This window comes from Malaclemys terrapin, chromosome 1 (assembly GCF_027887155.1).
Source record: "Malaclemys terrapin pileata isolate rMalTer1 chromosome 1, rMalTer1.hap1, whole genome shotgun sequence".
Taxonomy (NCBI): Eukaryota; Metazoa; Chordata; order Testudines; family Emydidae; genus Malaclemys; species Malaclemys terrapin.
The window spans coordinates 10,767,641-10,781,782 of NC_071505.1; the positions used below are offsets into that span (position 1 = coordinate 10,767,641).

The 14,142-nt window shown below is 43.7% G+C and overlaps 1 protein-coding gene across 3 annotated transcripts in view; it reads right to left on the bottom strand.

Annotated features, from left to right (window-relative positions):
• Window positions 1–14,142, bottom strand: part of PRKCQ (protein kinase C theta) — a 93,084-nt gene that overhangs the window by 39,435 nt on the left and 39,507 nt on the right. For 2 of the 3 annotated variants that reach the window (XM_054016108.1, XM_054016099.1), the window contains 7 exons: window positions 13,507–13,567; window positions 9,497–9,659; window positions 7,269–7,300; window positions 7,091–7,176; window positions 5,652–5,781; window positions 5,035–5,144; window positions 4,413–4,536 (listed from right to left, as the gene is read on the bottom strand). In XM_054016108.1, the coding sequence (XP_053872083.1) occupies window positions 4,413–4,536; window positions 5,035–5,144; window positions 5,652–5,781; window positions 7,091–7,176; window positions 7,269–7,300; window positions 9,497–9,659; window positions 13,507–13,567 (706 nt within the window). The remainder of the gene's footprint in view (window positions 1–4,412; window positions 4,537–5,034; window positions 5,145–5,651; window positions 5,782–7,090; window positions 7,177–7,268; window positions 7,301–9,496; window positions 9,660–13,506; window positions 13,568–14,142) is intronic. The other variant, XM_054016117.1, reaches the window with a different exon arrangement.

Below are 14,142 nucleotides of genomic sequence, written 5' to 3' on the forward strand. Positions count from 1 at the left end.
AGCCAATTACTTCTTGTCCTACTCGGAGTGGACATGGAGAAGAATTGCCCACTGTTTTCTTCCTTTTACTTATTACTCAAGCTGTAGAGATTCATGCTTCTGGTGTGAGAGGCCTCTGGTATTGACCAAGATGGTAGTCATCACAAAGACTCCAGAGCATTGGTATAACATGCTTCTGATCGGCAACTCTGCTTTCATAAGCGGGCTGCAGCATTCTGCACAAGCTTCATTTTCCCAGTGGTCTCCATGTGCAGCCCTCGTGCAGAGCAATGCGATCTTAAGGCGACAAGGCCATAGATTCATAGATTCTAGGACTGGAAGGGACCTCGAGAGGTCATCGAGTCCAGTCCCCTGCCCTCATGGCAGGACCAAATACTGTCTAGACCATCCCTGATAGACATTTATCTAACCTACTCTTAAATATCTCCAGAGATGGAGATTCTACAACCTTCCTAGGCAGTTTATTCCAGTGTTTAACCACCCTGACAGTTAGGAACTTTTTCCTAATGTCCAACCTAAACCTCCCTTGCTGCAGTTTAAGCCCATTGCTTCTTGTTCTATCCTTAGAGGCTAAGGTGAACAAGTTTTCTCCCTCCTCCTTATGACACCCTTTTAGATACCTGAAAACTGCTATCATGTCCCCTCTCAGTCTTCTCTTTTCCAAACTAAACAAACCCAATTCTTTCAGACTTCCTTCATAGGTCATGTTCTCAAGACCTTTAATCATTCTTGTTGCTCTTCTCTGGACCCTTTCCAATTTCTCCACATCTTTCTTGAAATGCGGTGCCCAGAACTGGACACAATACTGCAGTTGAGGCCTAACCAGCACAGAGTAGAGCGGAAGAATGACTTCTCATGTCTTGCTCACAACACACCTGTTAATACATCCCAGAATCATGTTTGCTTTTTTTGCAACAGCTTCACACTGCCATGGATAATTATAGCAAGGTTGGAAAGGAAACACTGTGCTCTTCTCACAGTTCCACTGGAATCCAAGCTGGGAGCCCAGTGTTGAGGCCTTTATTGGGGTTAAGCTTTGGTTTAGTTTTGCTTTTGTTCCTAACACATGTATTTTAAATCTTGCAGGAGAGGTGGTTTCTGTGCTACCCATTTTATGAGCTGTATTTCATAAGTTGTGCTACAGCCCTTGGATGCCAAGGTAATAATAGGCACTATGGACCGAAGGTGGGATTTTCCAACAGGTCAGTGTGAGTTAGGAGTGCAGTGAAAGTCATTGGGACTTGTGCGCTGAACTCCCCTTGGGCAAATTCCCAGCTCAAAGGCTGGAAGACAATGTGCAAGGGTTCCCCACATTGGTCAACTGGGGAGGGGAACAGAATCCTCTTTCCAGGTCACTGGGCTCCAGCCCAGATCCACAGGCCTATGCTCTTACCCTACGCTGGTACCCTGCCCTGCCCACCTGAACCTTCTCTCCGGTAACATAGAGCATGCTGTCATGGAACGCTGCTTCACAGCCGGAAGGACAAGGGGAGCTTCCTTGTCTGGCCTCCTGTTGGCTATTTCCAAATGCAGTTCTTTCACGTCAAGGTGCACATTAGCACTGCAGATTAGCATGTATGCACCCTGATCTCAATTATCCAGTCACAATGATACTTGAATTTGGTAGGCATAGCATATACTGTAATTCTTAAATTTACCATGCAACTCATAGAATCATAGAATATCAGGGTTGGAAGGGACCTCGGGAGGTCATCTAGTCCAACCCCCTGCTCAAAGCAGGACCAACCCCAACTAAATCATCTCAGCCAGGGCTTTGTCAAGCCAAAACTCAATCATTTTATTAATAGATCCTCAGCTGGTGTAAATCAGTGTCACACCGTTCACTTCAATGCAGTGTGACAGACCCAGACCAGTGGGGTACAGGAGTCTGGTAGAGGGCAAATATACTGGTCACTGGATGAGTAGTTTTCTGTTCCCTGAGTGACCAGAGCAGGAGCTGCACTAGAGTAATCAGGAACCTGCTAAAACCAGTTAAGGCAGGCAGGCTAATTAGGACACCTGGAGCCAATTAAGAAGCTGCTAGAGTCAATTAAGGCAGGCTAATCAGGGCACCTGGGTTTTAAAAAAAAGGAGTTCACTTCAGTTTGTGGTGCGAGTGTGAGGAGCTGGGAGCAAGAGGCACAAGGAGCTGAGAGGGTGAGGGTGTGCTGCTGGAGGACTGAGGAGCACAAGCGTTATCAGACACCAGGAGGAAGGTCCTGTGGTGAGAATAAGGAAGGTGTTTGGAGGAGGCCATGGGGAAGTAGCCCAGGGAGTTGTAGCTGTCATGCAGCTGTTACAGGAGGCACTATAGACAGCTGCAGTCCACAGGGCCCTGGGCTGGAACCCGGAGTAGAGGGCGGGCCCGGGTTCCTCCCAAACCTCCCAACTGATCTGGACTGTGGGTTCTCCCAGAGGGGAAGGTCTCTGGGCTGTTCCCCAACCCACATGGTGAATCTCTGAGGCAAGAAAATCCGCCAATAAGCGCAGGACCCACCAAGATAGAGGAGGAACTTTGTCACAGCAGCTACAGTGATTTACACCACTAAGAATCTGGGCCAATTTGCTCTGATTTCTTTTGAATTTGAAATCTTCACTGCTAATACTAAAAGGAATAAAAGCTATTGTGGTTCACAGGGGGAGGTAATTTCCAAATGTGGGAGCTGAAAGATTCCACTTAAAACCCACATTTTGATGTTTAGGTCAGCTCTTGGGTGAGTAAGGTGGAGATTTTCCATTGACTTTCTATGGGAATGATGGCATGGCTACATGGGGACATCCAGGAAAATTAATCCAAATTAACTAAAGGTGTGAATTTGAAGCACACTTTGGAAGTGAATTAAGACACATCAAATTAAGGCCACTTTAATTCTGAATTATACTGTCCGTGCCGGGATTTAATGTGGTTTAACTAATCCACTTTAAACATTAATTTGGATTCACCTTCTTGAGTGTCCCAGTGTAGACAAGCTCTTCAGCACCTAATTGCCATTTGTGTCTTTGAAAGATTTCCCCCCAAATGGTCATTTTTTGTACACGAGTGCAGATTGTTCTGAAATGTGCGATTTGGCCATGCTATGAAGGTGGGCCACACTCACAAAGAAGGCTCATAGCATCAATGGTCATTACCTGCAGGGATGTTCACAAAACTAAGTACAAATATCATCCAAGAGAGGAGAGAAAAGAGTAAAGTGAAACAAAATTAAGCCAGTTCTTGGAACAAGTACACATGTCAACAGCAGAGTGTAGCTTGCCAACCGCGTGGCAGGATACACAGGTAAGATAAACACAACACTGAAACTCTTGCATCAGTTTCTGTAATCAGTATAATTAGTTAAGACTATAACAACATGCCTGCAGTACTAAAACAATAAATAAATAAATAAATAAATAAATTTAAACGATTATGAAGTTGCTACCTGTTGAGAGCATTGTTCTTTCATTAGCTGTAAGCCGTAACACAGAGAAAATAATAAAACCGGGATATGAATTTTCAGTGGTGAGCAGATAGTTCAAACTAAACAGTGGGTGACGTTTCTTCTTGAGGTTCTGATGAATATGGTTGTGGGTGGGGGAAGTGGTGGGTATTGGGATACCTGACCTAAAGGAGGATTTGGGGAAGATTTTGCCAGCAGTGTGTGTGGTGCTTTGTGGTTCATGTCACTGGAGGACAGAAATGGATGGGTTAGGGCACATGTCTACGGAGAGGTAGAAGGGAATTGCACTGGGACCACGGGGATTAGGTGCCCCTCTATGGAGTGGCTGGGAATAGTTTGAGGGTAGGTATGACAGAGTGTGGATGAGAGGGATATGTTTTGGTAGAGGCATGACTCTAGAAGCGACAGATGTTGCTTTGTATTGACTAATGAACACATCACCCAGAGTGAGTTATTTTGTGGAAACTTCATTATTGGGAGCATGCACTGGAATTGTTGCTGACTAGGTCTAAACCATAAATCATGTCCGTGCTACTATGTCAGAATCATGACATCACGTGAGGCTTGGAAGGAACCTCTTGTAAGTGTAAGCCACACACACTCGGTGCGACTCTCTGTCTCCTTCTGGTGGCAGCTAGGCCTTGGCTCAGAGAGGTGGGTCTTTCAGCTCAAGTAATAGCGGCTCATTTATGGATTTCCCAGGTTTGATCCCTGCTGTCAACAACCCATCCAGAGACATCAGCATTACAAGTGATGGTCCATACATGGAATCTAGCTGGGAAGCGCTTCCTGGTCAGGGGGAGATGAAAGCCACCACCAGAGGGGGACAGAGCACAGAGTGGGCATGGCTTATATACGTAATACATAGGATGTCTGTTTCCCTGTACTATGAATGGACTAAGTTCATTATTATCATTGTCTCCGGCTAACAGTTTAAATAATTGGCACCGTGAATACACATAATTGGAGAGCTACCTCTTTTCCCAGTTGCAGGTGCTGGCACAGTGTGAAGCAGAGTTACTTCTTTCATAGGAATGGGAAGGCCAATTTCAATAGGTCCTTCTCTGAAGATCTGTTCAGTGTCACGCAAACAGCGAGCCTGGGTCACAAGCAAAAAAGGAGCGATGTTTAGGCTGAAAATGCCTACGAGCACAGGTGTCTTATTAAACCTGCTTAATCCGCACAGTCATAATTACAGAAAGACAAGGAGGTGGCTACAAACTAAAGTCATCGACTGAACGCATTAGGTAGCTCACGTTTTTGGAGTCTTTGTTTCTTTAAAGCAACACACTGTGGAAGAGTTTGAGTCTCCGTGTTGTTATATATATATTTATATATATTACAGCCATGCCTGGAGGCCCCAACCAAGATCTGGGTCCCATTGTGTTGCATGCTGTTCACACAGAGTCAGAGACAGTCTCTGCCCTGAAGAGTTTACAATCCAAATAGACAAGACAGAGTGGAAGGGGAAACAGAGGGTGAAATGATTTGCCCCAGCTCACACAGCGTGTCAGTAGACTAGCACCCAGGTCTCTTGAATGCCACACCAGCACCCTATCCACTATACCATGCCGTTTCAGCCCACGAGCTGTTGTACCTGCTGGGTGCTCTCTATCATTGCCAGTGCTTCGGCCATTAGTTTCTGGTTAACTCCACAAAGGTTTGCCACTTTTGTCTGGCACTTGTGATGGACGTTCATGCCACATGCTGAAAGGAAGAAGTTTATGAGGTGATCAGAGCCTGGGGAGGTTTGCATTATAAACAGCGTTTGTTTGACACGAGGCAGAGCACTTCTATTGGCCTGAGCCAACAGCTGAGGGTGAAATTTGCCCCTGTGAAGCCCTCTGTAGCTCAAGGCCTAAGCACCAGTTAAATCCTATTGGTGCATAGTCACTGTGCTGGTCCAACCTGAATAAGCCACAGGCTGGAGAGATGCATGCAGGCATTTTCCTCCATAAGCCTGTGGACAGATGTGGATCCACTCTTCAGCCCTATGGATCATGCATCCTTGTGTATCCCCCCCAAAATGATCCTGTTGTGTGTGTGGGGGGAGATCCTCGGGCTCTGCCCTCAGCATGTCCTCATGCTCCCAACTACTAAGGAGGTATTTGCAGGTGTAACGTAAACAGGATTTGGCCCTTAGATTGCAGCTCCTCAGGAGAGCAGCCTTATAAAGGCCCATTCCGTCTACATTTGCAGAGCAGCGGGACTCACCGTCACACTTCAACCCTTGCCTCGCCAGGCCCCAAAGAAGCGTGCCACAGTGCTCGCAGAATGTCGGGCTCTTATAGTTGTAGACCTTAAACCGGTGAGGCATATCTATCTTAAACCTCTCCTTGTGGAACTGCAAGAAAAAAAGACAGCTGTGAAAATACTGCCCACTCTACATCAGCGCTGAATTAAAAAAATGTAGTACTCATCATCCATATTATTCTATCTATTTTAGGGGATTAGACTGCTGCCCATCACTGTGGTCTTTGGCAGCCTTATTATTAGTTGCCAGGGTTTTTACCATGCCCAGGGGGGGAAAATCCTTGGGAATAAGCAATATATTGTACATAGAAAACAAGGTAGGAAAAAAAGTGACATCCATGCCAGTGCTGCATCTTTGTTATTGGAATTGACCAAAAAGAGGAAATTGTCTATAGATTTACAAAGCCAAGTAGGGGATTTTGCCACAAAGCTCCCATCTTTGTCAATGGGAATTGTGTGGCTAAACCCACTAGTTAGCTTTGAGAATAACAGCCTAAAGAGTTTGAAGGGTTTAAACACCATGGAGGGATCAGAGCTGATGAAGGGAAATGCTACATGGGTATAAATAGGAGCTGTGGGATGAAATTAACTAAGAAAAATGTAGTTTTAACATCAAGGCGGAAATGGCAGCTTACTCTCCTTTTTGCACAGGGTAGGGGAATGCTCCCTGGAACAATGACGGTGGGAGGGATAGCTCAGTGGTTTGAGCATTGGCCTGCTAAAGCCAGGGTTGTAAATTCAATCCTTGAGGGGGCCACTTAGGGATCAGGGGCAAAAATCTGTCTCAGGATTGGCCCTGCTTTAAGCAGGGGGTTGGCCTAGATGACCTCCTGAGGTCCCTTCTAACCCTGTGATTCTATGATGAAAGACAAGATAAAAATATAATAAAGGGGAACTTGTCAATATACACATCTCCTATTAACAATCTGCAAAGTTTGGATAATATATACACTCTTGAAATGGTAAATTCCTCAATTTTAAGGCCGGAAGGGACCATTATGATCATTGAGTCTGACCTCCTGCATCATAAAGGCCAACGAATTTCACCCAATAATGTCTCCCTCGTGCCCATAACTTCTATCTGAGGTACAGCATCTCTTTTAGAATCATAGAATATTAGGATTGGAAGGGACCTCAGGAGGTCATCGAGTCCAACTCCCTGCTCAAAGCAGGACCAATGGAAGACATCCAGTCTTCATCTAAATATTGCAAATTCAGTTATTAAATTTGAGTGCATCACAAATAAGAGATTGTGTGACCGATTAGGAAGGTGCAAGCAATCTGATCCCTTACACCCATTCTACATCAGTGACTTTAGTGACTTCGCTGGAGTTACTCCTGATTTACATCAGCATGAGAAAGATCAGAATGAAATCCCTACGTCGAAATGTGACACATACCATTGTTTCTCTGCTGTTGATTGCTGACCCTGTGCACTTAGCTATTACTTTATCAATACACTTCTTATGAATGGCAGCATTGCATTCTGAAAGAACAGAGAAGTCATAATATTAGGAAAAATGCCATTTAAAAAAACAACGGAATAAATAATGATAGTAATAAAATAAAGCTTCTTACGCCTGCACTGGTAGCCTTGTTTGTTAAGACCCCTGGAATAAACAGAAAACTGGTTACTTTTGAATTTTCAGAGTGCTAATGTCAGCAGTATTTATGCAATGAAAATTGAATAAAACCACACTGATTTTTATTAGCTCCTGTGGGGCTTATCTAGATTAAGTATCTTTATTCACTTCAGCTAGTAGTTAGAATGACTGCCTGCGGCCCTCACAGCAGTTTTTGTGCACTTTACAACTTTTAATTTTGCATCAGTTAATGGGAAACTGTTTATTAGAAACTTGTGTCTTTTAGTCACTGCATAAAAAGTAAAAGATAGGAGTGAATGTTCACACTGGTGCAAATGCAATTAGAAACATGACCATTGTGTGTGTCATATCCCGGGAATGAAACATGTAGCCCCTACATGTAACGGATAAAGGGCCTGATACCGTGACACTTACTCACACGAGGAGTCTTTACTCCTTCAAACAGTTCCAATGCCCCAAATCCGGAGGCCTTTTCTCAGTTTCCAGTCCTAACGGCCTGATCCCACTCCCATTAAAGTCAATGGAAAGATTCTCAGGCCCAGATCTTCAGAGATAGTTAGGCACCTAACTCCAATTGATTTCAAAGGAAGCTGAGAGGCTAAATGCCTTTGGGGATTTGTGCCGGACTGACTTAAATAGGAGCTGGATTGGGCCCTGCTCAGACAAACGCTCACTGAAAAGGCCCACTGGAGTCAAGTATGGGAGTGAGAGTTGTGGGGTCAGGCGTCTTAATGGTGAGCAGTAATAATGTTTCTTCACTGATGTTTGGAGGAATAGGTTCTCCTGAGATGATGATTAGTGTCTAGTGTATAACAGACATGCTTGGGGACATCTGTATACACACGTACATGCTGAATTGCACTGGGCTGTGATCCAGGGAAGACTTGAAAGCCCCTCACTTGCACCAACTGTGACGGTACCTCCCATAAGGCTTTATGGAAATATGCTTAGAATGTGTTTTATGCTACATATGCCATGTAACATATCTCAAAGGTTATGATCTACTGAATGTATTAATCCTATTTGTATGCATGTATCATTTCGAAGTTATGAATGTTATGAATGTTGGCTGGGGACTGGCTTGATTTCTAAATAACCTTAGTAGAGCATTTGGTCAGCTCCTGGAGAAAGGAATGTTGAAGTTAAGTATCTAATCAAGAGACACTTAACGGACAATGGATCTTGGAATGCTCCAATCTACATAAGAAGTCTACTTGAGGATGTTCAAGGTAGCATGTAAACAATGGATGCTACCTGTAAAAACTGTGAGTCATGCATGGACATGTGACTTGCCCGGGTGACTCCTAAACTCCATCTTGGAGCTGGACTTTGCATAGGAGTGAGGAGGGGGTCTCCACCCACAAGAGAGTCTATTTACACCCCTGGGAGACCCCTCCATTTGGTCTTCAGTTGGCTAAAGAGAGAGCCTCTCCACCCCCCCAGGATACTTGAAAGAAACTGGAACAAAGGACAGTGTGCAAGGGGTGTGAGTGATTGCTGGACCCAGGCTAAAAGGAGATTAGTCTGTAAAAGGGAGCATTCTGGAACTGGTGAGGATCTTATCTGTATTCAGTTTGATTAGACATAGATTTGCACATTTTATTTTATTTTGCCTGGTGACTTACTTTGTTCTGTCTGTTACTACTTGGAACCACTTAAATCCTACTTTCTGTATTTAATAAAATCACTTTTTACCTGTTAATTAACTCAGGGGTATATATTAATACCTGGGGGAGCAAACAGCTGTGCATATCTCTCTATCAGTGTTAGAGAGGGTGAACAATTTATGAATTTACCCTGTATAAGCTTTATACAGGGTAAAACGGATTTATTTGGGTTTAGACGCCATTGGGAGTTGGGCATCTGAGTGTTAAAGACAGGAACACTTCTGTTAGCTGCTTTCAGGTAAACCTGCAGCTTTGGGGCAAGTAATTCAGACCCTGGGTCTGTGTTGGAGTAGACGGGCGTGTCTGGCTCAGCAAGACAGGGTGCTGGAGTCCCGAGCTGGCAGGGAAAGCAGGAGCAGAGGTAGTCTTGGCACATCAGGTGGCAGCTCCCAAGGGGGGTTCTGTGATCCAACCCGTCACACCAACTCTCATTCATTCGTAGTCACAGAGAGCTTATGGGAGGGCAGCCAGTTAACACAACAGACAATGAGTTTCAGAATGAAAGGTGGAGGAAACACTGAATCATTGTACGTACCAGACGAACTCATGGCAGACAGAGCAGAATGTGGGTTGCGGGAAAAAGGTAGCAGTGAACTCGTGACATTTGACGTTGTGAATTTTGGCTTGCTTGATAGCTCCCCGGCGCTGATGCAAGGAGAAAAACCCCTCTGTCTCGCAGTCAATCAGCTCTTTAGCATCTGGGAAGAAAGGAGACATAAAAGTTCATTACGAAATTCAGTTATTGTGTATGTGTGTGGATATATACAGTATAAGTACATACAGTGTATGTACAGTATAACTACAGTGTGTGTATATACTCACTATACTTACAATGTATTTATACTCTGTGTTCTGAGCTGTCGTTTACTGGAGAATCTCAGAGTGCTTTACAAGCATTAATACAAGAAGCCACACACCACCCTGGCGAGGCAGGTATTACTCTCATTTGACGGATGGGGAACTGGGACACAGAGAAGTTAAATGACTTGCCTAAGGACAGAGGCTGTATAGCTGAGAATAGAATCCAGCAGGCCTGAGTCCCAGCCCTACCCTCTCGCCTCCTCTCTGTAACTATGCTCATGGAAGCCACTAAATGAGACCAAACTCTTTAACACAGATACTTAGTATAAAACTTATAAGAGATTACACATGAATCCTCTGGTTAGAAATGAAGCAGACAGAGTGCCCATGTCTGTTTCGTGAGGGCTTTCATTCTACCACCTTAAAGCAGAAAGGGAAAGTCCTCCAAATAAGCAGTTAATCAGTTTAAATACCAATTGTGGGCTGTAGTCCACGAAAGCTTATGCTCTAATAAATTTGTTAGTCTCTAAGGTGCCACAAGTACTCCTGTTCTTCAATTTGCTGCTGTGAAACTACTGGTAGAAGATCCTTTCAGCATTTACAATGTGAACATATGATGGGGGGCATGACCTAGGAGAGGAAAAAGGGTGGTGGGAGGGAACAGCTGGCAAAATTCACAATGATAATCCAAGCTGGGTGGAAAAAGGTCATTCCGGTTCAGGGAGGATTTTTATATTTCGTTCCAACTGGGAACGAAACCCCAAAATGTCAAAATTCTCATTGAAAAAGATCCCCAGCTCTGGGTCAGTCTGCTGATGGGCTGTCTGGAAGTTATGCACCCTGGAAACCGTGGGGTCCCCAGCAGCCCACCGGGTGGCCCCTGAATCTCTGGAGTCTCTGACTCTGAAGCAGTCTGCCTTGTATGCGACGCTGGAGCCGTGGACCATGGAAGCCCTGAGGTCCCCAGCAGCCCATCGGACAGGCTGTCAAGGAGCCCGGTGGGTGAGCTGGCAGAAAACACTGCCTGGGTTCCATTGGAACGTTGGTGAAATTGAACCATCTCCGTGAAATATTTTATTTTTGATGAATTGGCAAATTCTGACAAATTACTGTTGCATTGGAATTTTCCCGACCAACTCGAATGATAAAGTGGATTGAACTGTTTGCTACCATGACAGTGTAGGTGTCCTTCATGGTGCATCCCCAGTGTAACTCAGCCCAGATCAGAATAGCGGGTAGAGCACATCTACCGGCAAGAAAATAGCTCCGTTTCCATGTCTGTTCAATCCATGTTCAGTCTTGCTAGCTAGTGTTAATAATAAGGTCAATTGTGCCGGTAGAACTATCCACTAGGAAATGGACTGAGACCACCTTATTTCACCTGGGACCCCAGAATTTTGGTTTCTACTGACTTGAACTAGCGCTGAGCTGATGACTTAAGAGAGAACATTCTAGATCCTATAGCCAATGCCTTGAGCCCTCCTATCTGACTTTCCTCCCACCTCTACCCATATTTTAAATAGTGTGTTTGTTTCCCATATATGTTTACATTTAAATTCTAGAATCTTGGGTGATCCTATTTATTGTTAGAAAAAGGCTATTTCATTCTGTGGCAAGCAATATTGCATGATAATCCCCCCAAAACTACAGCCCCATGCTTCTAAATATATGTTTCCAAAGGTTGGAATTGGCTTAACATGCTGAATTACAAGACAACAGGGACCAATGAATTGTTGCTAATGCTAATTCATAGTATGCAGAGCATAGGAATTATTTAATGTATTGTTTCCAGCAAATAATTTTCTTAAAATAAAAAGACATTGAACCCTTTCTGATCTCTATAGCCTGCAGAAGCAGAATGTGTTAACACAGACAAGCTCTTGTCTTCTCCTCTTGTTGGCTTTCACCAACGAAGCAGGGCTGGGTCTGGTTAGTATTTGGGTGGGAGATTTCCAAGGAAACCCTAAGCTTTGAAGGAAGTGGTTTGTGTGGTTCAGTAAGTCGTGCACGTCCCTCTATTCAGAATTGAGCTAATGCCCCAGCAGTATGGAAGTGCTGGCCTTGGATTAGATGCAAAGGAGAGAATGTGCCTGGAAAACAGTCACAAGTATCTCTTTGGGATGTTGTTGACCTCACTGATGGCACCTTGATCTAAATCAAGATCTTAAGAGAAACGAACAGTTAAAATACTAAGTGTTGCATAAACAAGAGGAAGTATTTTTTAAGCATGTTTTTTTAAAACCCACTGGGTGCTCTTTCAGATGCAGTTTCTTTGCAGTTCAAACTACAATCTGTAATACCACAAAAATTTAGGGCTTGATCCAACTATGGGAGTTAGATCAGGGCCATGGGGTAAATATTAATGAAGCTGTTTTCAAAAATATAGACCTTTCGACTCTTGACATGAGTGCTCAGGTGTAAGATTTTCAATTTACACAGAATTGTGCCCTGAAAAAAGTGGTTAGAATGATATATAATTTGCTGAAAGATTCCTTTTGCATATTCCTTGTCATTCTACCAGGCCAGTACTGCTTTCCTATATGCTGTATTCATGAAAATATTCACAGTTAGCGTGATTCTGCAAGCTTTGCGAGGAAAAAAACCCCAACCCTTGCTAAATAATATAATAATAGCCACATAGTGGATTGTGCAACAATTCACCTAAGTATTCTGTAGGACGTAGCCTGCACTAAAGTATTGATTCTGACCTTGCTATGTGCAATTCAGAGATGTACTATACACCTAACTTCCCTAAAGGTTAGCCCCTATGATGGGTTAAGACTTCTGTTTCAATGCTGACCTGATACAGCGTGACAGCAAAAGCCTTACTACCCATCAGAGATAGGAGTTGATGAGGAAAAGTACCAATGTACACACGCTTCCTAATGAATTATTTTCATTGTCTCATTGGAAGATCTTTCTAAGTTCAGGTTGTTACCTCTCCATCTAGTCCGCCCATCCTGCAGCCATCAAAGTCAATGGGAGTTTTGTCATTAAGGTCAAAAGATGAAAATGTGTTTTACATGGCCATTTATGCATGTTGCCATCCCTTTATGTTGAGATTGTTCCAAACCAATATATTCTTAATGTATACATTTTTCAGCTAGGATCTCTATATGGGGCTAGTCCAAACCTTTGACATCAGTGGGAGTCTTTTCTCTGTCCTGGATGGGAGCTGGATCTGGAATTAGGTCCTTTTCTCTTTTGGGTCTATCCTGGTTGGCTTAAGGGAATGCATATGTAGGGCTGGCAGTTAGAGAATCCACTTTTTTACTAAAAAAAGAACAGGAGTACTTGTGGCACCTTAGAGACTAACAAATTTATTAGAGCATAAGCTTTCGTGGACTACAGCCCACTTCTTCGGATGCATAGTCCACGAAAGCTTATGCTCTAATAAATTTGTTAGTCTCTAAGGTGCCACAAGTACTCCTGTTCTTCTTTTTGCGGATACAGACTAACACGGCTGCTACTCTGAAACCTGTCACTTTTTTACTGGTAAAGCTAGCAGATTTGAATGCAAATAACTGAGGGACAGCAAGCATGGAACCCCGCAATGCTATACGAATTGCTCTTCATAGTGGAGCCGCATTCAACCCATTGCAATAATCTCAATACAAGTCTATAGGTGAATCACCAGTATTGAAGTGAGCATTATTTTAAATGGTAGGTGTTTATCTGAAGATGACTTGTCTGCCCCACATAACCAGAAATCAAATCAATTATTCAATAAATAGTGTCACTTGCCACTCATTTCCAGGAAATATCTTGCATTCATTAGCATTCTCCCTTGAGGTTTCAATTCTAGCTGGTTGAGACAAGGCGAAAGAAAAAAAAGTGTAGATGTTAGACAGCAATACTACTTCATGGCAATCACGTCAAATGCTTGAGCGAACTCAAAGCTAAAGTCTAGCAATAATCTCAGCTGGCAAGAAAAGAATGAATTTCCACACAGAATTCAATAACTGGCAATAAATGCTTGGTTTTGGTTTGTTCATTATTAGACACAGTAATTACTGGACAACAAAGTACACCGGAGAACAAAGTGTATAGGAGGGTTGTGGGAGGAGAGACAGACAATATGGATATAGGACTATGCTGCTTCTCATCAGAGGCTTGGGAACAGCATGCTAGAACATACGTAAGTCTCTCTCAGCAAGTTTGCAGATGACACTAAACTGGGAGGCATGGTAGATACACTAGAGGGTAGGGATCGGATACAGAGGGACCTAGACAAATTAGAGGATTGGGCCAAAAAAAACCTGATGAGGTTCAACAAGGACAAGTGCAGAGTCCTGCACTTAGAACGGAAGAATCCCATGCACTGTTACAGACTAGGGACCGAATGGCTAGGTAGCGGTTCTGCAGAAAAGGTCCTAGGGG